Raw genomic sequence first — 24,605 nt, forward strand, 5'->3', positions numbered from 1 at the left:
CTTTTATTTTTCTCTTCTTCTTTTCTTTCTTTTTGTCTTTCCTTTTTTCCTTTATCTTTTATTTTTCATTTCTCCTTTCCTTTTCTGCTTATTTCCCTTTTTTGTTTTATTTTCTTTTCTTTTTTCTCTTCTGTTGATTTCCCTTTTTTTTCTTTTATTTTCCTTTCTTTTTTTTTTTCCAGCACCACATTACCATAACGCCTTCTGATCATTCTTAAATTGTATTTTACCTTCAGCTGACCCCACGGTGAAGGACTTGATCGGCGGCTTCACCGCCCTGCACTACGCGGCCATGCACGGCCGGGCGAGGATCGCGCGCCTCATGTTGGAATCCGAGTACCGGAGCGACATCATCAACGCCAAGAGCAACGACGGCTGGACTCCCCTGCACGTCGCAGCCCACTACGGCAGGGACTCCTTTGTCAGGCTCCTCCTGGAGTTCAAGGCTGAGGTTGATCCGCTCAGCGATAAAGGTACTACCCCACTGCAGCTGGCCATTATCCGGGAGAGGTCGAGCTGTGTGAAAATCCTCCTGGACCACAATGCCAACATCGACATTCAGAACGGTTTCCTGTTGCGATACGCTGTGATCAAAAGCAATCACTCCTACTGCCGAATGTTCCTCCAGAGAGGGGCCGACACAAACTTGGGTCGCTTGGAAGATGGACAGACACCCTTACACTTGTCTGCTCTTAGAGATGATGTGCTTTGTGCACAAATGTTGTATAATTACGGAGCAGACACTAACACAAGGAACTATGAAGGACAGACCCCACTGGCTGTTTCAATAAGTATTTCTGGAAGTAGCCGACCCTGTCTGGATTTCTTACAAGAAGTGACAAGTATGTATGTAAGAGAAGTTAATCACAGGACACAATGTCCTCTTAAAAGCCTTCTTTGAATTTAGCCCCAGAAAAAAAAAAAAGCTTGCTCTCTGCCCTTTGATGCTATTTAAGTGCACTAGAAAATTTCTGGGAAGGTGAAGGGATTGTGATACTGGGAATCCTTTCCTCGGCAAAGGTGCTGCTGTTAAGTATATTTTATTTAATTATTTTTGTTTAAATATCTGCAGGAAGCATTCATTTTGAAAGAGTGAACTGTAAAATCTCATTTTATTAATGGCCTTAGCACGTAAGATGTTTGGGGTTTGTTTTCTTGTTTGTTTAGGGTTTTTTAGTGTCTTTTGTTGTTTTCTTGCCATGCAAATCCCCTGCAGTTGCTGGCTTTTCCCTCTGCACTAGGAGGAGGGCAGGAAAGAGCTTTGGCTGCTTTGTGTTCTCCCACATTCTCTCTCCTTCCCTTCCCTAAACCAGACAACAAAATGCCATAGTTCATTCCTGCAACTTGAAGGGGTTTCATGTGCTGTGTAGCTTTGATTTGATTTCGTTGATGTCTTTGAAATACCAGAGATTTTATGGCTTGTTATGGCTTCTGATACAAATAAGTATTAGTCTCCTCATATTCAGGTTGCTTCTGATTGGTAGTTTTTGGTGTACTAGATCAACTGTAAGTTTTCTCTTCCTCTCTCAACATGGAATGCTGTAATAGTGTTTCATAATTATAGTACTGCCTAAAGCATTTAGGAATTGCTGATTAGCATTTAGCAGAGTTTGCCAATTCAAACATGTTAAGATGGCTTGATAAATTATTATCCAGCTAGAACGATCTTTGCACTACAGAGGATGGGGTATTTCATGTAGCCCTTTTTTCCCCCTAAAACTTCTTTTATTTTTTTGGATGTGATATTTTTTTTAATGAGAATTAGGCAACTATATAGTCTGTAAAGAAACTGAAAGTCAGTGTGGGCTGGAAGTGAATCAGCTGAGATGTGTTGTCAGTAGCTGACACAAAAGAGCATTTGGAATTTCATTTTTGTCTTCATGATTGGTGATGTTGGTTTTGCTCATATGTGAAATTGGATTTTTGGAAAGGTGGAAGTTGATAATAAGACATGCAAGCGATTAATAGATTTTTGCTGTAATTTTTTTCTGCCCCTTCTCATTCAAACACATTTCTTTCGGGTTTCCTTTTTGGGAGCCTCTTTTTGGAGCACTGTCAGGGATTTTAGAGATGATATAATATCCAGACTTGAAATTTTTCCCAGTCTTGGGATGTATCAGTAACCGTGAAGGCTTAGGCTGCTTCCCTGTTTCCTTGATGTCTGAAGACTAATGGGAAGGGGTACTGTAACTTTCAGTTTTCAGATTCCATACCTTAAGGGTTTAATGTTAAATGAGAAGTAGATTCTGCTACAAAAAAAGAGGCTTTAATTTCTGGCCAGTGTAACAGTGTTGGAACTCTCCCAGTTTTGTGCTAATGGAGGGAGAATTGGGAAAGCAGTGCTGACAAAAACACTCCAGCTCTGTGCTTCTGAGCAAAATAATTATGAATATATGTTTACAAACAGCTATAAACAAACTCTGCTGCTGCTCTTATTATAAATACCCAAACACTGTCTTCCCTGGTTTTCATGAGTAATTACTTTAATAAGATGCTGTATGAGAGATGAGATGGATAAAGAGCGAGCTGGGAATTTGGAAGTGGAGTTCCCAGTTAAGCCTGACTGTGCACAGGGAATTGTTGAGATCTTGTGCTGTAGCACTTTGGGGAAGAATCTTGTTTATGAGTCTATTGCAATCTGTATTTTCCAGAAGAAAAATTTACACAACTTTTAGGGAATTCTTCCCCTGGAATTGTTCCTGAAGCACTTTTGTGTTTGGTAACAGTGCCTGGGTCATGGAGCTTAATGGGAATTTCTAGTTTGTTTATTTGAATATTATACTAAGTGCTTAATATAGAAATCTATAGCTGAAAGTTTTATATGTGCATCTGAAGTTTTGAAGAGTGCATTTGACAGTAAAATAGGAGCTAGTTTTTATTTTTACAGTAGTTTAACATTTTTAAGCTTAAATATTAATAGATATTAATTATGAAAGTTGATCTGTCTTCAAGTGAAAGCAGATGAACGCTGCATATAAAAGGGATGCTCTTTAGTAGTCTGCATGTAAGATGTGAGTGGCTATTTTTTTGTGCTTGGAAAACGTATTTGTACAGTTTCAGTTCCTCAGAAAACATCATCTGTGAATTTCTTTTTGTTTTGGTAGGTATTTAATCGGTAATAAGGGCAGCCTTTAGCCCAGGTCCCCCGTTGGGAGTGACAGGCAAGAGACCAAGCTCTCAGAAATACTCAGTATTGGCCCTGAGAGTCTGCAAGAAGATATTGGATTTTGGGGTTTGACCCTGAAGGTCTGATATTCTTCCTGGTTACAGGTAGAGATTCCTTTGCTCCTAGAATAATTCCAAGAGGAAGTTATTCTATAGTTGTGTTTCAGTATTTAAGCACAAAGCTGGAATTTAGGAACAGCAAAGCTTTTGATCATGAGTCTGCTGTTGACTTGGTGTTCAGACAGTCACTCATGTATTTTTCTTTTTTCCCCTTCTCTCTTTTTTACAATACAACAATAAGTAAAGTCTCCCTGTGGGGGAAAAAAACAATATTGAAGATGAAAAATACTCAAATGGTTTTATGGATCACCTTTCTTTTCCTTATCTGTGTTATGCTTTTCTACTCCAAAAAACATTTACTGGCAACCACCATAGTTGGTTGTATATATGTGTGTGTGTGTATGTATATATATGTGTGTATATATATATATATATATATATATATAGTATAGCACTTGAGACCATCTGATAAAGGGTTGGTTTGGAGCAGTGCAATGTTCAGATTCATGTGGTCTGAACCTGCCTCATCAGGAGTGTTAATGGGTTAAGTTTGGAATGCACTAATGCAAATTAAAATAGAGATGCATGTATAAATATATATGAAAATAGAGATACATAGAGACTTCTGTTGGTAGTGTGTGTATCTACAGAATTAATGTGCAATCATCCTGGATGAAATTATATATTTTGCAGCTGAAGTTGAATGGGATGTGAGAATGTTTAAAACTTAAGAGAATGCGGGAGGTGGGAAAAATGCGAGTGTTAGAAAAATACTTCAGTAAGCTTTAAGGTACTAGAAATTCTGTTGGGATCTTAAAAAAGGGAATTAAAAAAAAACTTGGAAACTTCCCTCCCTCCATAGCTCTCCTTTAATCGAATCCCTGTTCAGATAAGGGGGCAGACTGTGAGGAGCTGGGCGAGTGGTGTGTCTGTGTCAGGGCAAAGAGCTCAGAAAATGGATCAGGGCAGAGCAGTTTAATACGTTGGAAACAGGTATCAAAGAACTCATTTCATATCTGGAACAAGATCTAAAGGTCACTCAGTGAATTCAGCTACAAATATTTCAGTTGCATTCCTTTTTTTTTTTAATTTTTCAAAGGGCAGATCTTTGGCTCTGACTAGAGAGTGTAATTTTGTGTTTAAATTTATGTAGCACTGTAAATGTGCAGAAAAAACTCAGAAGTCCTGTTAAGGAAATCCTTGTACATTCTTTCTCTCTCTCCCTTTGCTAAATCAAGATAAGTTTTCACTAGAATTTTCTTGCTTAAACTGGAAGAACATTTTAAAAAGTTTCTTTGCATACTTTAAACTTTTATGGATACAGAAGTGTCTTAGTGAATTAAGTGGATTTCTACATATTATATTAGGTTGATAATTGCAAAGGAAAGGGTATTTTCCTGTTTGTTATAACGTAGAAGAACTTTACTGGAATCACAGGCTTTGACTGCTTCTTTCCTTGGGTGCTGCTGGAAATCTTGCAGTAATGATTGTGGTTTGCTTTGTCATCCAGAGTTAACAGGGAACGGGAATAAAGGGATTATTTTATAGTTTTCTACCACCTCATAGTGCAACTGACTGTTCATATTAAGTAGTTGAATCACTTTGTGTAGCTATGGACAGTTACATGGTTTGAAAGAATTTTTTTGAGAGGCCTATGTAGAAAAAAAAGTGAAAAAAAATGTTTTTATATGTGGCATTTAAGGTATAGCCTTGCTCTCCTCCCACTTGTACACCTATGCTGTACTCTGCAAAAATAATGTAAAAATAGCATAAGAATGCATCTGAAACCTCTCTTGGTGTTCAGAGCACTTTACTTACTGTCTGCTAAAAATGGATGAACATTATGATATTGAAATTCTTCGCTGAATTTCCAAAGCAATTTCAGTGACACTGAATTTACAGCGATGTTACAAATTTTAAAAAAATAATCTTTGCAAGCATATTCAAATTTTCATTGCTAAATACACCTGCTAAGTATAACACTGAGCTTTACTGACATTCTGGTTTTTCATATATAAATTTTCAGTCCAAAATGCACTCCTTAGTCCGTATTTTCGGTGCCAGATACACCGAAATTCAATAGACCTCTAAAACTCACTGTGGGGAATTATTTTTCAAAGAGCAATGAAAACATACTTCAGGCTCAGGCATTCTAACAGAGGCACACTGAACACAAAATTAAATCAGAACTTTTACTTGTATGATACCCATTTAAAAAGAATTAAATCTCTGTTTGCCCCGTGGAGCTGGATACGGGTTCGAGGAGTTCATTCACTTTCTCAGTGAACACTCTGAAATTCTTTCTCTCAACATTCATCCCTTTATGTCTTATATTAACATTTTTAGATGTATACATTCTTGATATTGGCTTTTTCTGACATCGGGAATGCTGGAAAACCAAATGTTGTTCTGCTGCTGTTGTTTTTTACGGAGTCCAAGCCAGTGCATTTCCTGAAGGGTTTTATCCTGTTGCAGTGAGCAGCTGAACTCCTGTTCAGCTCAGCCACAACCATTCCCTAGGTGATCCCATCCTCTGCCCGTGATCCTGTTTGTCTGTGCATCCTCCCCAGCGTGTTTGTTGGCTGGTGGATATGAGTTTCTAGTTGATAAGTTTGATTATCTTTTTAATTCCCCCCTCCCCCCAAAAAAAAACCCTCAACAAACTCCATTTAATGCTGTGTTCCTTCACCGCTGTGAAATAGGGGGTGGATTTAAGATTTAGCTGCAGATATATTCTAATTTTCTGGGGGAACTGAGCTGCTGCCAGAGTACATCAGCCTGGTCTCAACATTTTTTGTAAAATGTTGGAAAAAACCCTTTTATTTTTAAATTTCCTTTGTAGCTAAAAAGAAACTACCAAACAGTTTTTTGCTACTGTTTTCAGGCTTTCACAATTCCCGGGGGGGCAGAGGCTCAGTTTGAGAAATACCACTGTAAGCTTTTTTGAGAGAAATGCATTAATATTGTAGAGAAGACTGTGGGCGGCTTCTGAAATATGTCACTGATGTTATTTTTCATTTTTTAATTTATTCACCAACGGCCTCTCCAGTTCAAACCAATGACACTGATTGTTTGCTTTAAAAGTACTTTTCTTTTAATAGTTAGAACAATACATCAGAGAGGATCTTCTTGCAGCCTCCAGTGTATTAATTTTGGTTATTCCCAAGTTTTCTCTTGGGTAACAGAAAGGTCAGTCCGTGATTTTTGCTTTGTGTTTTGCTCTGTATTTTCGGTGGAGAAAAAGGGTGGGGATTCCCCCCTTTCCACCTTTACAGCACTGGATGAAAGTCCCCAAAACTCAGTGTTGTTAGGTCTAAAATGTCTTAATGATCCTTAAATTTAGACCTACGAGGTGAGTTAGTGTTTTATTTCTTGGGGAGGGAAAACAGGCAGGCACAGGTGGAATTGCATCAGCTGCAGAGCAGTTTTAACAGTGACAGACTTCTTTGTACAGGTAATAAATCCTAAATGGAAGTTTTGTCTGTCTCTGGGCTAGAACAGCAACCTCTGAGACAGAATAAGCAGAAAAATCTTGCAACTGCAAAAAGGAAAGGAGTGGAGTATTGAGTGGAAATTTGGATTAATTGTAATAATTTCTTGCTGTTAAAATGTGCATTTTTTTTTCTTTTTCTTTGCCAGCAGTACAGCAAAGGAATCTATTATAATAACTTAAAAGGCTCATTTCATTATTGGAGTAAAATAATTGTTAATTATTTAAGTGGGGAAAAAAGATCAGGAACTTACTTTGCTCATAGTTGAAGAACTGATTTAGGAAAATACTTTAATTTTACACATACTCAAGTCTGCTGCATCTAGATAGGAAAAAAAAAAGCAATTCCTCTTTAGTCTGTAACTCTGTTTTACCTTTCTTCTGTTTGGAAGAAGCTCTTCTGTCATTTTTGGGACACTGTACCCAAGAATTGCACTGATGGGGATTTTAGCTTTCCCTTAGAGCACAGAGGGAGGCAAAAGATGAACTATACATCTTTTCCCCTGTAATTAATACTTCTTAATTTGTTCGATTACTGCTATAAAGCTTGCAAAATAAATTGACTGAAGTATTTAATGTTCTGGTGAGCACATCGGTAGATCTCCAGCTCCAGCAGGTGTTTGGTGCCCTGAAGGGACCTGGGGTTGTGTAGCAGCCCAACAACCAGCAGGGTAACAGGAATAAGGTGGCCCTTTATGGCTCAGGGATGTGTTGGGTGTTTTTAAGGTGATCAGTAGTTTTATGTCTCAGTTTTGCATGATAGTGGTTATTAGGTCAATGGTACTTTTCATGTCCATGTGGGTTTTTTGTCCCTTTCACTTTTAATTCTCTTCCTTTCCAGCTTATTTGCCCTAAATAACTCCCCATGTTTGTGATGCAGGATATAACCAAAGTTGCTACTTCCTAGTCGTTTTTAAACAGAACTTTATTCATCATTTAACTTGTCTTTAACTTTGCCAAATTACTAATAACATTTTTCATTTGCCAAACTAAGGTTCACTGACATGGGTCTGTAATCCTTTATTTTTTTTCTTTTTCATTCAGATGCAACCAAGAATGAGTAAGTGTTCCAGACACCGTTTCTAATAAATCACAAATGCATTAATAACCCTGGAATTTGCAAGGCGTGACCTAAGACACCCAACAGCCACTAGATGTAGCAACTGGTGCTTAACACTGGAAATGTCCATTGTTAACACATTCCCAGGAAATATTTTTTAGGCTTATCAGGGGAAAATGTCATACATTTGATAATCGGGTCTTTTGGAATTAACTGATGACCAATTTCTTCTGGGTGTTTTAAGTTGTCTGTTCCTTTATGTTCTCAACAAACCCGTAGGGTGTTAATTAAAAGGCATTTATTTCTGAAACCAGAAATCAGTGTCTCATAGCTGATTTATTGTGTACTCTGCTACAAAAAATGCACATAGATCTCTAGTCCTTTTTAACTTCTAATGCTGCTGTTTGCACTTAACTTTTGAAGTGGTGAATCCTTTCTTGAACCCCGTTTGCATTCACATTTAAAGCATTAGAGCCATTTATTTATCACCATCAAGATTCCTCTGCTTGGTTTCTTGCCAAAAGTAAGTTTCCTTTCCCCGAAGCTTGAACATTCAGCTGTTGTCCAAGTTGTCTAAATTCTTTCCTTCAGGTGGAAAAAAAAATTACTAAGAAGAAACCACCAGTGAGCAAAGTGACTGTTGGTCTGTATTCTGAGTCTTGCATGAAGGATATAACCAAAAATAAATTTGACATTTAGGTATCGTGCTGATAACTATAATAAAAGTATTTTCAGTTATGTGAAGGAAACTCAAATTTTCATGTTCTTTAATTTCAAATCTAATTTCTTTAAAAGCAGACTGAGACTGTTCTCATGCATTACTTCTGCTGGCTTACCTCAGATAATTTTAGTGCTTAAGATAAATCCCGGTGTGTACCTGTCTGTCAGCCCATTTCTATAGGAGAACCCACGCAGGGGGAAAACAGGAGGAACTCGCTGCAAAGGGTAACTGAAACCTTGGACAAAAAATGCCCAAAGTAGAAAACAGGAAATAGTTTCATAATCTCTCTACTCTGTGCTTAGCAGGAAAGTTTAATAAACCCATAATGTCAATGCTTATTTAGCTGATAGATTGTTTGTTGCTGGAGGAGGAGGATGATGGAAGAAGGGACGGGCTCTGGGGGGAAAAAAACCCTCCTGTCCCCTCCTAACAGGTTTGGGATGGGGAGCTGACAGCAAACACTGCCCACCTGCACCAAGCCCTGTCCAGAAGGCATTTCCTCTGGCAAATGTCCTGCTTAATTGGTGGCAGCTCAGGAAAAGCTAATTGGAGACTCCATCAGAGTTATTTAAAGTCTCTCTTGTTGGTTTTCTTGCTGCTTTTTAAAGAAATGATTGATTCAAGCAGTCAGCTCAATAAAATCACCTGCCTGCCTCTGCAAAAACAAGCAGCCTTTTACCATTGACTATAATATTATATTATAATACAGATATCTTGTCAGATTATGCAGATATCTTATTATACAGATAATAAAAAACCAAAGTAAGTTGCTCTGTTGACAACAGATTATCTTGATGCCAACAGAAGCACCTATGTGTCTCATGGTGCTGAGTATTTTGACTTGGACAAAGTCAAAATAAAGTCATCAGGTACCATAACTGTGTCATGGCTTGGAGAAAAGAAAAATAAAGAGGAAAGAGGCTTACACTGTTAAGTGGATGATCAAAATATTGATTAGCACAGCTTTGATGTGTTACTGGAATAACTCCAAAAAAGCTATGGCAGAGTGAGGAAAAAAGCACAAAGACGGGCAGAGATTTGGAGTGGTTCCCGTGTTGGGGGTTATTAACTGGAGTTTTCAGCTTTGGGAAGAGGTACTGAGCATGAGTGGAGGATAGAGGTTTATATAAAGGTATGTAAATCATGACTGGCGTGGGAACAATTATTCATTATTTCTCTTGTAGCTCCAAGAATGGCAGGCATGCAACGAAGCCATCAGGAAGCAGATCTAAAATAAATAAAATTACTTTGTAGTTTTCCAGCCAACGCCTAATTATATTGTGAAATTTGTTGCCACAGGATGTTTTGGATACTGAAAGTATGAATGGGTTCAAGAAACATTAGGCAGATTTACAAAGGGCAAGCTATTCACAGCTATTAAAGACATAGATCTGTGTGCAGTCTCTGGGTTAGGAAGGCCCAAAGGCACCGGTGCTGAAAGCTTGAAGGGTTTATTGGGACAAGATTTCTCAATGTCTGTTGTTCTGCTCTTTTTCTCTTTCTTTCTGCCTTGGATCCGTTGCTGGGTGCATTCAGATAAAAGGCTAGATTAACCTTTCTTATGTTTCTTTGCATAGGAGACCAAAAGCCAACTGTTTTTCAAGGTGTTTGAGTAGTTTTGCTGGTAAGAGTTTGAAAGAGAACTGATTGTTTTGGAAAATCCTTGCCAGAAATGCTGAAGTTTGTGTGATGTCAGTAAAGCTTTTCCTCTGTGGACAGTGGTTAACTTACATTTTCATCTCTTTGTTTGACAAGGTTTTGGCTGCATCCAAAGCCTGAAGGCTTCATCTTTTCATTTAAAGGGGAAAAAAACCCCTTCAAACTCTGCCCCACGATCTTTGATTAACTTTTATAAATCTTCACTCTCTAAGGAAACTTCCCAGTTCTGTTACAGTTGAACTTAGAAAGTTTTGTCTCATTGTTTGAGAGAAAAGCAAGACTTAGGGTTTTTTCCCCCCCCAAGTTACAAGGGAACAGGGTTTTCCTCCCTGTTACAAGAATAGAAAAAGAATCCACAGAAAGTTAAATGGAGGAGTTATGCTGTTCTACAGTCCATAAGCATATGTTGCCACCTGGTGGGAATCCTCATATGGATAATCTCACTTTACACTGGCATCAGTAAAATTGTGTGCATGTAAAAATGCCTGTAGGATTCATCCCTTGATTTCACTGAGTTCATTAGAAGGTATTAACTCCTTTTTTGCTGGTAATTTTTCCCTCTCCCTCTTAAAAAACAGCAATCCCCAGTGGTTTTACTGATGTCTTGAAGTATGTTTGAAGTGCGATCATTTTACTTTTCTGTGTTCCTTTTGTCTTTTCAGGACAGCCCAGGAACTTGCAAGATCTATGCCGAATTAAAATCCGTCAGTGTATAGGCCTTCAAAACCTCAAACTACTTGATGAACTACCCATTGCCAAGGTCATGAAAGACTACTTAAAACACAAATTCGATGATATCTGATATCCATGAAGAGAAGAACTCTGAGCAAGTTTAGTTATATTCCAGATACTGAAGAGGCTTGTTGCCTTGCACAAAGTATATCCTATGCAAATTCTGATTTTTCTGTGAAGTCAGAAGGCAGGTATACACTTCCTTGGGTTTTTTATACCACACGCTAGAAGGTCTTAATTTTTGGTTTCTTGGTCCAGGTTTACAAGGTCCAAGCTTTCTATACAATGTTGCATTTTAAAACTTGCTGTTGGTTTTCTGTTTGTTCTCACATTACCTGTGCAGCCTTGCAGTGGGGATGGAAGGTGGCCCCTCAAGGGAAGTGGTTGGTTTGAGTTGGATGCTGAGCAGTGATTCAAGAAAATAAAAGTTTGGAAATCAAGGCACCAGTCCTGCAGAAGGATACAGAAGGACCTCCAGAGCCCTGTCTGCTGGGCCCCTCTTCTCTGCCAGGTGTATGTTTTTGCAGGACAGAGGGAAGAGTTATAATCGACATGTCCTCGGGTACTGTATGAATTGAATTTGGAAATGGAAGGAAAAAATGCAGTTACTCTGTTCAATTTGAGGGTCTATACATTGGCTTTTTTTAATTATTTTTTTCCTAATTAATCTACTTGGGATGCCCATAAAATTCAGGCCCTCTTTGCTGACATTCCCTGTTAAATGGGTGGCTGTTTGTAAGTCTATTTTTACCAGTGACAGTACACTACAGAGAGGCATAGCCTCTGTATTTTTTACATTAACTTAAGAGGAAACAAATTTAGATTTTTTTTGAAGCCAATGTATTCTGTTGCTCATACAGTGCCTCCTGTGCAATAATCTCTCTGATGTATTTTCCCTTTATGTGTGATTCCCCCACTATTCCCCATTTAGTCTCAGTGCATTATTTGAGAGAACAGGAGCTGCTGCCTCACTGGAGTGTTGATGTGACATTACAGAAGTGATGCAGCAGTTGCTGTTCATTATTACTCCCTGGATTTCATGAATGTATAACCTGCTTTATTTCACTTTCAGTTGGAATTTTTTCTACGGGTTCTCAGCCAAATTGTGTCCACTTAAAAAAAAAAGAAATCGGCCAAACCCTTTTGTTTTAAAAGCAGTGACAGATTTTTCTTTTTTTGGTTGCTCTGAAATTGTTTCAGGTTTAGAGAGTGGGAAGTGCACGGGAGTTATTAAGATTTTACATATGCATTAAAAAAGAAAAGCCCCATTCACATTGAAAGTTTAAATTATACAATTAATCTGAAAGGAATACTGAAATCTGGCTGCTGAATGTGGTTTTCATACTAGGTATTCAAAGAGCTGTTGAAGAGTTTTGTTTCTGATCATAGGAAAAAAAAATCAGTTCGTTGATCGAAAGAAGATTGGGCCAAGATGTGCAGTTGTTTCACTGTCTTTATTTTCAAGTCATTACAGAGTCATCATAAGGTTCTTGCCAGTGTCCTCTACCTTTCTTTTGGCATCCAAAAAAGCCTCTCAAATATCAGGAGTGTTTTTGTACCAGTTGAACCAGTGGAAGCAGGAGATGAAAGGAACGGTGGTGGCTTTTAAAATTTCACGCTGTCACTTCCAAAATATTCAATATTAAAAATAGGAAAAGCAAGGTGAAGCAGGTATACTCACATTATTTAACTGTGCTAGTTCCTTTTAATGCCTCCTAACCCCAGAGTGCAGCTCCTTGAGCACGAACCTCATCACTGCTGATGGATGCACCGGAACTGTGGCAAGCAAGGAGGATTATCCCTCCCTATTGTGCCTGGCATTGCATCGGGTTTCCAAACAATAAGGGATTTTGGAGATTCATGGCTCAGAGGATTGGTGATGGGATGTTGAACCTTTTTATCTCCAGCTTGTGTGGGTTCAAGTCCAGCCTGCTGGAGCAGTGACCAAAAGTTCTTGTCTCAGCAGCTGGAACGAGCAAGTCCAGCCACACACCAGGTTGTAGAGCTTTGTGGAGCTTCGTCCAGGTTGTGTCTCCAGTGGTGGCACCGTGGCAGGGACAACCTGAGGGTGTGGGTGGAGTGTCAGAGCTCTTGTGTGTGGTGGTGTCTGTTGGCTCCCGTTGAAGCAGGAAAGGTCGAGCTCTCTGATCGTCGAGCTCTCCAGGGCTGAGACAGGACACACTGGCAGGTTTAAAGCATAAATCTTCTGTTTTGTGACCTGAGATTAGGATCTTAAAATGGCTTTCTTTAAAAACAAAAACGAAAAGCAAACTTGGTATTGTTCACTACATTTGTAAGTTGGTCTCAAACCAATGTTCTTCCCCACTGAATTTTTACAGTCATATTTTCTAAGGTAATCTAGAGTATATTTTAGTTGCAATCTATATTAAGGCAAATTATTTGTTCTGTCTGTTGCTGTGACTGAAGAAAATTATGGAAGACTTTGTTGGTAACAAGAATGCTATTTAATGAAGAAATGTGTAATTCCATTATTTATTGTTTGAGGTTTGTTATTTTGTTATTTCTTTTAAGTAAACTGACATCTAAAGGGAACACACAAATGTTTCAGGCCAGTAAAAAGCCTTTCTTTTAAATGAATTTTCTTCCCCTCCTCTCCCCAAGGTGGAGGGAAGCCCTCACCCTTTTTTACAATGCTAAGCCATCTCTTGTAGCTGGTTTCTCACCTTAATTCTACAAAGCACCTCAGCACACGTGTCTCTGAAAATACTGATAGTCCTGCTCTCTATCTTCAGTTATCCATGTGCTCAAGTGCAAAGGAAGTGGGATTATTCATTGATAATCCTATACAAATTTCAGTAATAGGGAATTTGGTCTTTTTTTTTAATTATTATTATTTTCAGTGTTGTGCACAAATAGTTTGAAGGACAAACTGAGCTTTGTTTTTCATTTGGACTAGAATGTGGAAGGAAAAGTGCATAACATGGACTTGTGATGTAGCCTCGTTCCGTTACCTTGAAATTCACGGTTGAACACTTTTAATAAACCTTAAAAAATTGGCAAACACACCAAAGAATCAATATGAGTAAAAGACTCTGATCATTAACAAACTGCAAACCTCATCCTTTAAAACAAAGCAGAAAGTTTTTGTAAATATTTATGTTTATAAATGTACAGCAGAGTAAGAGTGTTTTTTAGATTATTTAATTACCATATTTCTAAACTATTTACATTATAGACAATACTTGTTAGTTTGAAAAGCTCGAGTGGTTTTTTTGTTTTGTTTTGTTTTGGGTTTGTTTTCTTTTTTTTTTTTTTTTAAATTCATTATCACTCATGCTTGGAATAACTCTGGCTTCCTTGGAATAGCGTGGAAAATTCAGTTTTCTGGCTCTGGTTGGCAATCATAGGAGAACCACATCTGGACGAACTCATCAGATAAATACCCAGAGGCAAAAGAAAATATGTGGTGTGTTTACCAGGGTGGGCTGGGCTGGATGAAAAACCTGCCCACAAGTCCAGCTTCCATAACTCTGTGTTACTGATACCATCATGTATTTTGTTCTTCCTTTGCAATGTAAGTTTTTTGCTTTGGGTCAATTTGAATTTAAAAAAAAGAAAAAAGAAAAAAGTTAAACCTGCTTAAAACCTATTTTTGGTTTATGTTCTGTTTATTTCTAATGTAATGTTTTAATAACATAATACCGCTTTACACCTTTTCTCTCAATGTTTGTCTCTCTCTTCTGCTCCTGTTCCCTTCCCCAGTGTTAAATGATTTTGGGCAGGTGTTTGGGACTCAAATTTGCCCCCACAAATGGGAGTTGTCTCATGAACTGTAAGGTGACTTTTTACCAGTAAATATGAGCATAAAAGTCATGGAATGGTTTGGGTTGGAAGGGGTCTTAAAGCTCATCCTGTTCCACCCCCTGCCATGGGCAGGGACACCTTCCACTATCCCAGGTTGCTCCAAGCCCCGTCCAACCTGGCCTTGGACACTTCCAGGGGTGTTGCAGCCACAGCTTCTCTGGGCAACCTGTGCCAGGGCCTCACCACCCTCACAGTAAAACAAAACCCACTCTAGAGCTGGGCTTTGGAAGGGGGAACAAACTGGTCCTTGATTCCAGCTCAGCCACTTCAGGGTTTTCTGACAGGTTCACCTTTCTTCCTCAAGCTCATGTACTGACTAAGATACAAAAATGGACCAAATAGAGGTCATATTTTAGTGTCTGTTTACTACTTATAAAAGTTAGATAAAGGGGATGCACATGAATATTCCTGGCACACGAATTGTAACTGGAACATTCGGTTTTAGTCATGAGAGTAATGCACAACCAAAAGTTGCAGTAAGGTTTTGGACCCTAAAAATTGGGAGTGGAAGGAGACTGGATTAAATGACGTTGCTGCTAAAGGGTAATAGGGAAAAAAATGATGTTTTTCATTGCTCAGTAGCAAACTACACAAACATCACAGGGAGAATGTTCACTGTCTATCCACCAGTTGTGTTTAGAGCTGTGGATGGTTGTTACTAACACACTGGTCAGGCTTTAGCTGGTCTATTTACTGAATGCTGTTCTAAAGACTTTGTTCCTGTTTATGTATCATATTTCCTGTTTTGAGTGTTCAGTTGTTAAGTTTAAAACAATTAATGACTAATGCTCCCATTTAGAAAAACCTGATTTACAAGCTGTTGACAAATGACGTGTTTAGGATATACAGTCTCTCTATATATTGCTAGAAGTGGGTGATAGGAAAGTGTACTTATTTTATATGGCAAAACATGGGGGGCTTTTTTACCATAGTGAGTAAGAAAAAAATTTGTACCTTTGAAAGAGACATTATCAGAGCAAAGAACAGGCTCTGCCCTGTCTTTCCCCAAAATTTATACTGAAACATATAAATTTTCTTTCCTCTAGTCTCTCCCCCTACTTTGGTTGGGGTCACCACCACCTCAAAGGTGGTGGTTTCTTTGAAACTGGAATAGTATTGAAAGGCTAAATTTTATTATTTATCACTGGCATATTGAATCTCTTCTCTATGATTCTACTTCTTGACTTAATGTCATTAGCCAGAGTAGAGCTCCACATGTGATTTAATCCCATGGCAATAAGAAACAAAGCAGACATATACATTGCTCCATGAAACCGTGCTACCAGGAATTCTTCAGCTAGTGCATTCCCCAGGGAACCACAACATGCAGCTGGAACAGCAAAAAGTTGGGATGGAAAGCTGCCTTGGCTTTTATTGGGAAATCTCCAGCTGTCTCGTGAAGGAGTCGGAGCTCCAGCTGTTTCCTCCACATCTGGGATCTCCGGTGCTGCTGACGGCTCTTTGGGGGGTCCCAGGTAAGTTTTGAATGTCTTCATGTTTGCAAGGAGGATGTTTGGCACAGAGGTGCTTGTGAAGGGTCAGAAAGCATTTCTGTGCCTTCTCCAGGCAGGTTTCTCTGTGTGGTACAGTTTGTGTAGACTTAAAACAAGTGTGTTTGAGAGTGATGGTGCTGCAGGGTCAGTATTTCCCACACTTGGACTGGATCTGTTGGAGTGCTTTTGCAGACTCCTCAGACCCCTAAAAGGTCTGGGAAAGGTGAATGAAAATCAGGCTTATAGGCAGTAGGTTATACAAGGCTAGATGCTTTTAGCAGAGAATTTAGGTCTGTAAGGAACTGATCTGCAGCAAAGAGCATCTATTCTTTGTTAAAGACCACAAAATTGGCCATAACTCTTCTATTCTGACTTGCAAAAATAGGGTTTATTTGCAGTCTTAATACACTGCAGATACATCAGATCATCTTGTGTTCTGTCACAATCAACTAGAAATTAATGGGAGTTTTCTGCTAAATTCTGTCCTCATTTCTGACTTACACTGTTCTAACTCCTCTGAAGGTGGTGGTTACTCAACATTTAATCTAGTGTGAAAGAGCAACTAATTGATTTGGTTGGCCAGCTTGCAGTCCTGCTCCTTGTTTTATGGCCTAATGAGGAGAGTATTTTTGGAAGGTATTTGCAGAACACTTTGTGAAGGAGCAGTAGGAGGGATTCTGTAGTTGGGGCCAACTTTATAGGCAACCAGTAGGCAATTTTTTTTTCCCTAAACGCATGGCCTGTTTGATAGAGTTGCTTAAATACTTTGATATCTAGTCCAGAATTGGTAGGAGACATTTCAGTTTGATGGTCCATTCCATATCTTGAGTAACCTAATTTATCTGCTTATTTTCTAACACAGCAGATAATTTCATTTGCAATGAAATGTAAATTCATTTTATTTTAAAGGCTTAATTTTAAAGCCATTAGAGATTAAATTTTGTATATTTTAAGATAGCAACAGGTTCTTCTTTGCTGAGTGGATTCTTGCTTGCAATCTGCATTCACAATGTGTTTAAAATGCAAGGTGGTGAGTTTGAGTAGCATCTGTGGGCTGGAACAGTCAGAGCTGCCCTTGTCCATGATAAGTCAAAGCCTAAAGTGATACTGGAAAATGTTACATGTCTGTGTCCTGACCAGTTACAAGCCAATTCTGTGTGATTTTAAGGTTCTCATCTGTTCCTACCTGGCTATTCCATTTGCAAGGGATCATAGAAATTTAGATTCAGCTTCATCCAAGTGCTTGAGTTTTAAACCTCAGAGTGCCCAACTGTAGGATGTGGGTTATAGAAATGTGACTTCCAAGCTGTGCCTGTCTCAAGCAGCTCAACTTGAGATCCATCCCCTGGCTTTCTGGGTGTTGCTCATCTCATAATGGGTTTTAATATAGCTGCTAGAAAGCAAAACCAGGTAATTTTTAGAGAGCAGTCAGTCTGAAAATAAAGTGATCAGGATGTTTGGTAAGAGGCTGAAGTTTAGATGTGTGTGGGATTGTGTGTGAGAGAGAGCAGAAAACGTGGCTTTTGATCTTACAGAAATGTTTGGTATGTGGGTTGTTGGGCTCAGAAGTTTGAATGTCCTTAATATAAAATAATCTCTGTGAGTATTTGAGTCTGTTCCTTTTTGACTTTGTGTGAGCTATTTATTGGTTAGTGAGCCAGAAAAAAACCCACTGTGTTTTCTGATGGTTCAGGCACCCTCCTGATGAGTGGAAGACTTGAATTAAAGTTCCCACTCTGAACCAGGCAAAGCAATTAAGGGATGGGGATTTGCACTTGCATTCCCACCTCTTAGTGCTGTGATTACAGGTTTGTTAAAATTGTACCACAGACAGAGAGCACAACAAAACTGTTACACAATCTCTCAGGCTGACCCTGGAAGTCCTTCAGAGCAGGTTCCTTCAGAGCAGTCTCTTGCTCTTGTGAACAAATGACTGAAGCTCGTGGGGCTTTTTTGTTCCTACTCACCTGCAGTCTACCTGGGAAAACTAATTCAGGCCTCTTCTGGTTCTGTGGGCACCTTACCTTGAGCTCTGATGTGTTTGTATTTAGATGCCAAGTCCTTGGAAGTGTCCAAGGCCACGTTGGATGGGACTTGGAGCAGCCTTGGATGGCAGGGGGGATGGAATGAGCTGAGCTTTGAAGTCCCTTCCAACCCAAACCATCCTGTGATTCCATGGGCACCCACCTCCTTCCTGCTCTTGTCTTTGATATCAGTGCTGACTTGCCCTTCCTCTTCACAGCCTGTCTTCCACACCAGCTCGCTGAGGAGGACAGGGAATGATGAGACATTCCTTGCTCCAAAAGAAACCATCCCTAGTGGATGTAGTGGTGTCTATGTGAAAAAATCTAATGCAATGCGAGTTTTTGTGGAACTGCTCAGGGCTCCTAATACTTTGTTTTTATTTTATTTTAATCTGCTTACTTGGCTAAAGACTCAATACTTTTTTTTTCATAAAACCAAAATACCTTACCCTGCATTTTCACTGACTTCAGTCCCAATGTTTCATTCCAGATCACTGATTTATCTTATGTTTTTTTTAAGACTCTAACACTTAGCAAACTTCTTCCTCATCACAACCAGTTGCTGTTTTAATGAATCAAATTGTTTAAGGGCACAACAAAATCTTGTAGTGACATACCTGCATTATTAGTACTATATCCTGTAACTCTGCTTTTAACTTGTTCATGTCCAAGTAAATTAAATTAAGGGGCTTTTTTAGGAGTCTCATCAGTTGTTTTCAACTAATAGTAGAAAACACTTTAATGATTCTTTGAAAGATGCCCACATAGGGACAGTTTCAATCTTATCTGATAAATAGCTTCAGATACCCTTTGCTGCAGATTGAACCTTGTGGTGTGTGTTTTCTTCTTCCCAAGCTTGAGTACGACACTGATTATTTTTTTCCTCGAGACATTTTGCCAAAATTTTTGAAATCTGCCATTTTGAGCAAAGAAAACTTGAAGTGCTTTCACAATTCATTGATCTTCCTTCAGTCTTGGTAAGAGGACAGCTTTTAATGAGAGTAGACCCCTTGTTTTAAAGGGCATTTTTAGTGCCCCCTATATTTTACCCATCATTTGTTCAACATCTTATCCAGTACTTCAGTAATTTGTAGTTAACGTGTCAATAAAGTGGCTTTTTAGCAGATAGATGTAGCCTAACAGTTATTAGTTATATTGGTATATACAGCTGAACTTGCTGGCTTTGAGTATTTCCTGTGCTTCATAAATACTTGTATAATCTGTTGTGCAGGCTCAGCTGTTCTTAATTCTAATGTGATTCATATTGTGCTTAGAAATCTGACATTCTTGGCTTGTCAGAAATATTAATATATGTTAGTGCCGTATCTATTGAAAATTGACATGTTTTGTGCAGGGCCTTAATTTTCACTTCTTTATATTGCAGCATTCCATGTTGAGCAACGTGTCTTTGTTTGCTTTTAAATTTCCCTCTCACCTTCAGCCCTGAGAAACCAGAAATAATTAGATTATATCTTTCTCTTGGCTCGCACAGCTTTCACTTGTAGTGAATTATGCCATGCAAAACTATCCCTCCAGTGAGAATTTGGTTGTCATTGTTAGGAGCTACATCTGGACTGTGTAATACTTGGTACGTTGCACTACAAAGGCTCAGAGTCAGCAAGTAGGAATTGCTCTTTCCTCCAGCAAAAGTGCCACACTTCACCTCCCCAGGCCCTTCTGCTGTGGACAAGGCTGTTGGACAGACAAAAACACTGCTCTGAACCTCCAAAACTGGTATAAGCCTGACTCTGAACAGCCAAAAGTACTGCGGGAATGGTGACCTCCATGTGGACAAGTCCCATTTCTCCAGTGGGTGATGGAAGACCAGAAGGGAAGTTCAGACTTCCATCTACTTGAGCCAAATAATTTATCCTGATAGCTGAATGAAAGTTCAGCTTCAGGGGAGAAGTTTGAATGCACCTTTAGGGTCTGTGTGGTGGCAAATGAAAAGCCTTTTCTGTTCAGCCCCTTCTGTGTTTAATTACCCAACCGCAGAGGAGCTGAAGCTTTTGTTTCCAGGTTGAGTCCTGATTTCAGCAGGGAAGTAATGAATGTTGCTGTCTCTCTGTACAGTCTTTCATCCTGCTGATGATATCATTTTCTTGTGTAATCATGGGAGTAGTAAATGATTCCTATTCAGACTTCCTCTTTAAAATCAGCCTGAGAGTTCCCCTCAGTCCCCACACTGGTTTTGTTGCTATCATCTGTCATCTCTCATGCCACGCTGTTTTTTGGGTATGTGCATGGTACAGACCCACCAGTTCTTTACTGAGGCTGATTCTGACAAGGCACTATAAACCCAAACCTTCTTTGGAGGGTTCTCTTGGTTGTGAGGTAACAAAGCAGTGATACCACTTGGCTGCCCAGCAGAGAACACAGAAAATGTGTGGCCTTTGGGTGTGGGTGTTTGCTTGGGTTTTTTTTCCCCTTCAGGGTGAAGAGAGCATTAAGTGCTCCAAGCAGAAGTGCCCCTGCAGGCAGAAACCGTGGTGGTTGCTCTAATTCCTCACCCAATAAATTTTTCCTTGCTTTAGAGCTGTACTCAAGAGCTGGTGCTGGGGGAAACGCTCTGCTTGAAGCGTAAAGCTGATCTGATGTTGAATTGAGACAGCAATTAGGTGCTGCCATTTTCTGTCCCCACAGAGGAAAATGCACAGCTTGAAGCTTCATCTCTCTTAGTTTCCTGTCCTCGTCCATGTCCTCTCCAATCTCCTTTTCCCACATAAATTACAGCATTAGCAAAGTCAACTATTCTGCATCAAAAAACCCAACTTTGAATTAAAACCCTGAATGACTGTTTTATGTACTATTAAGAAACTCGGGGGTTTTATTTTAGCGTGTAAATAAAGTCCGGATACTGCTCCACAGCTGTCTGTCCATCTCTGGCAGTGGGATCTGCTCCAAGGGCAGGAGATGAGCTGACGCTCGCTGAAGTTCCCCTGACTCATCTGCCTTACCAGAACATCCCACAGCACAGAGACATCGTGATTTTAAGTAGCATTTATCCTCGAAGTGGCTCCTCACAGCTGCCTCTTATTCGTGCCGTGCACAGATGTGAGGTTACAGTGCAGTTCTTCCCCCAAAATGATGGATTGCCATCCTGACCTCGACTTCTGCTCCTGCGGAGGTTCACGGCCATAAAAACCACTTTGTTCAAGAGCAGTGGCTGTAACAAATAAGCTCAACGAAACCATCGCTTTTTCACTTTTACTGATTCCACTCCTCTGCCTCATGACAGAGGTTCATGCAGAGAACAAGGTTTCAGTGACGTCGTTTAAATCTCCTTATCCTTGTCTAATTAAACTGAATGCCTTAAAGATGATTCATATTGCTTGACACCCTTGCAGCAAAATGCTCCTTCTTTTAGACGGAAAGGGAAGGAAAAATGCAGATTAGAGACTCGAATGGGCCTTCCTTTCACTTGCTGAAAAAAGGGGGGGAGGTTTTAGGTATTTGCTTGAACTCTCTCTAGGAAGCACTTTACTTTTCCGATGCCTGGTGTGATGGTAGCCAGGTCCCAGATACACAGTTTCCCAAAAAATGTTTCTTAAATGGGTAAGCTCAAAAGCTGTAATGATAACTCCTGTTTCAGTGCAGAACAGCTTCATCACCTGTTGCAGAGGGGCACCAAGTTGTTTTGGAGGTTGTGACCTCACCCTTTGGCGTGAACACCTTTTGACATGTTGGTAAGACCCAGGACTAGGTACAAACTTCACTCAACTCATCCCCCATCTCCCCATGCTTCCAACTTTCTTGTCTTGGGAACTTGGTGTAGTCAGTGAAGAAGCTGATGGGAAGAGGGAGCAGGACTGTTTGTTGCCCCCTCCACAGATCAGTTGTGGTCTTGTGGCAGATTCTTTCAGCTTTCAGTCAACAAAGACACACTGAAATGAAAGTTTTCTGCCACGTAATGAATTCTTCTTCCTAAACTCCCAGGAATGACTTGGTTTTGCATAACATTTTGTGTGCTGTCCCTTCCAGCAAGCGTGGTGGGAGCAACAAAGGCAGGGTTGAAAGATGCGATGGGTTCCCTTCCTCTTCATGGCAGGACTTAATGATATAAAGAGCACAGTATTTCACTGATGTTTGTTGCCATTTCTGCTTGTGGGCTTTTCACAATACTGTGGTCAGGAAGATGACAAGATAAAGGATGACTAGTGTAGATCTGCTCCCTCTTGTAGAATAGGAATAATTCCCTTCTCTGATTATATTTCCTCTCCCCTCCCTTGGAAAAGATGACTCAGAAATCCATGACAAAGGAAATAAGTTAATTTGAATTTCTGTTGAACCTTGAAAAGCTGCTTTTATAAAGTCCTGTTTGGAGGCTTTCAGCAGTGGCCTTTGACAAGAGCAGAAGGCAAAACTGAAACTCATGGTCCAAATACTCCGGTGTCAGTGGGTTGCCCTTGGCTCTTGCACAGTATTGCAGATGGAAAATGAGACCATTACTCATTCTTGGGGGTATGCTGTGGAATTCGAGTCCTCAATAGCTGTAATAGTAGGAATCTCTACCATACAAGGAAAATTACTGGAATCTAATTGAAAAAAAAAAAACCAGCAGAAATCCGCTTTTCTCTATTTGGAGGTGAGAGAACAAGGAACCGGCTGAATGCGATGACTTATTTCCTTGTGCTTTTACAAAATTTCTGATGCTCTTCTAAGTAAGAATTTTACATCCAGCCTTTATTTTTGACAGTGTGTTCAATGGCGATTGTATGTACTTAGAAGAAAGACTTCTTTTTTTCTCCTTTGAAACAGCATCACTCAGAACAAAAGTCTCCAGCAGATACAGAGATGAAAATGTGTCTGTTCAGCCCTATGCTGCCTGTGTTTCAGGAGCAGAGTGGCTGTTCTCTGTGCTCAGCGTGATGTGAAAACGTGTGTGGTGCTGAAACCAAGAGCAGCAGTTCTGTAGCTATGTTATGGATGTAGAGTAGGTGCATCTGCCTGAACAGACCATCACTGATTGCACCACCGGGCTTTTTATGCCAGAAGAAACTCTGCTTGCCCTTGTCAAAAGTTAACATTTAAGTTACCATCAGGTTTACAAGTGTTGGTCTGAATTCAGCGTAAATCTGGTCTTGCCCCGAAGAGCCTCCGTGGTCTACGCTCTGTTACTGGGACATTTTGTTACTGCGCAGGCAAAGAGATGTTGTAGAGCAAAGATACTGGTTCCTTCAGCTGAAAAACTTTGGTTTTCCTTAATGTAAGGCTTTAAATCCAACCAGATTTTTTTTTCCCAAATCACTCAGTAAGACACACCAAGAGGACCCATCAGTGTGCGAAGGGAAGTCACTTCACGCCTCAGGGTTTCCATGTGCATGCCCTGATGGGTGTTTGAGCCCTGCTTTCTTCTTCCCCTTCCCATCCTAAAATACTTTCTCTGAGGGCTAGAAAGGAAAAGCTGTTTCTGCATTTTTCATCTTCTACAGGGTAATCAGAGGCTTTAGATGATTAAAAAATATTGTCTCAAGCCGAGTCCTACTTGTTAAGCAATATGAAAGACAGAGATGAGATTAGGAATAGGCTCGGGCTGTGATTTCTTTTGAAAGTGATTCAGTGCAGAAGAAAACAATTGGCACATTGTCATTTTAGTTGTGCAAGATACAATTTTTAAATAAATCCCCTTTCCCTGAGAACTTTGACACTGAACTGCTCATTTTGGTGCTGGTGTCACACAGGACAGGCTGCCCAACTCTTTATGGGTTGCACTGGTTATTCAAACTTAGCTCTCCATAACTCATTCTGCTGAGCTATTGCTGATACCAACAGTTTTTCTTAGTTAATACAACTCAGGATAATGTGGCAAGTCTTTATTTTTTCCATTTAAGTAGATTGTCTTGAAAGAGAAGTTCTGAAGAGCAGCCCAATGTGTCTTTAAAAGATGTCCACCTGGTTTGGGGTGTGAGTACAGAGGTCTGGACCCAGTGTTCAACAGCAGGGTAATCTCTGAAGTCTGGTAAAATCTCTCAGAGCTCAGGCTGTCAAGTTATTTCAGTAAATCAAGTTACTCTACGCTGGATTAACTGTATATTTTTAAAAGCCATTTTTAGTGCTAGAGAAATAATGTTATGTATGATAGTCTGGTTCTGTGTCTCTTTTATTTAAACAGTTCTCAAAATAACAGGTGGCAATAGGAAGGCAAATAATGGGAATGATATGAGGCCATGCCTTGAGAAATACTTTTTTCTTGCATCAACACTGGAGTTTATTTCTCCAGGGTTAAAATCTGACAGGTCATTTCTGCACTTTTTTTCCTAATTTCATACCAGTCTGCATCCATGGAACTCAGCACTCGGTCTCTGTAGCTTGTTTATCTGGCCCAAACCCTGACATTGCTACTATTGAAAATACTTTTATATCGTTAAAAATGAGA

At 39.6% G+C, this 24,605-nt stretch overlaps 1 protein-coding gene and 1 long non-coding RNA gene across 10 annotated transcripts in view; one reads left to right on the forward strand and one right to left on the reverse strand.

Moving 5' to 3' along the window:
* Positions 1 to 14,569, forward strand: part of ASB7 (ankyrin repeat and SOCS box containing 7) — a 30,705-nt gene extending 16,136 nt beyond the window's left edge. For 5 of the 8 annotated variants that reach the window (XM_027688491.1, XM_027688490.1, XM_027688488.1 and 2 more), the window contains 2 exons: positions 237 to 842; positions 10,818 to 14,569. In XM_027688491.1, coding sequence (XP_027544292.1) covers positions 237 to 842; positions 10,818 to 10,957 — 746 coding nt within the window. In that variant the 3' untranslated portion in view covers positions 10,958 to 14,569. Of the gene's footprint in view, positions 1 to 236; positions 843 to 3,104; positions 3,271 to 7,759; positions 9,191 to 10,817 lie in introns of those variants that run through there. The other 3 variants (XR_003535028.1, XR_003535029.1, XM_027688492.1) reach the window with 3 other exon arrangements.
* A 1,514-nt stretch (positions 14,570 to 16,083) lies between these two features.
* LOC113970186 lies at positions 16,084 to 20,496 on the reverse strand. Of its 2 annotated transcripts, none has more exons than XR_003535065.1 (4): positions 20,215 to 20,496; positions 18,393 to 18,468; positions 17,392 to 17,598; positions 16,084 to 16,419 (listed from the first exon to the last, which is right to left on the reverse strand). It is a non-coding gene; the product is annotated as an uncharacterized LOC113970186 (long non-coding RNA). The 2 variants fall into 2 exon arrangements; XR_003535066.1 differs by having other exon boundaries at positions 20,150 to 20,496.
* Between the last annotated feature and the right edge of the window lie 4,109 nt (positions 20,497 to 24,605).

This window comes from Neopelma chrysocephalum, unplaced genomic scaffold, assembly GCF_003984885.1.
Source record: "Neopelma chrysocephalum unplaced genomic scaffold, ASM398488v2 Primary Assembly neopelma1_75, whole genome shotgun sequence".
Lineage (NCBI taxonomy): Eukaryota > Metazoa > Chordata > Aves > Passeriformes > Pipridae > Neopelma > Neopelma chrysocephalum.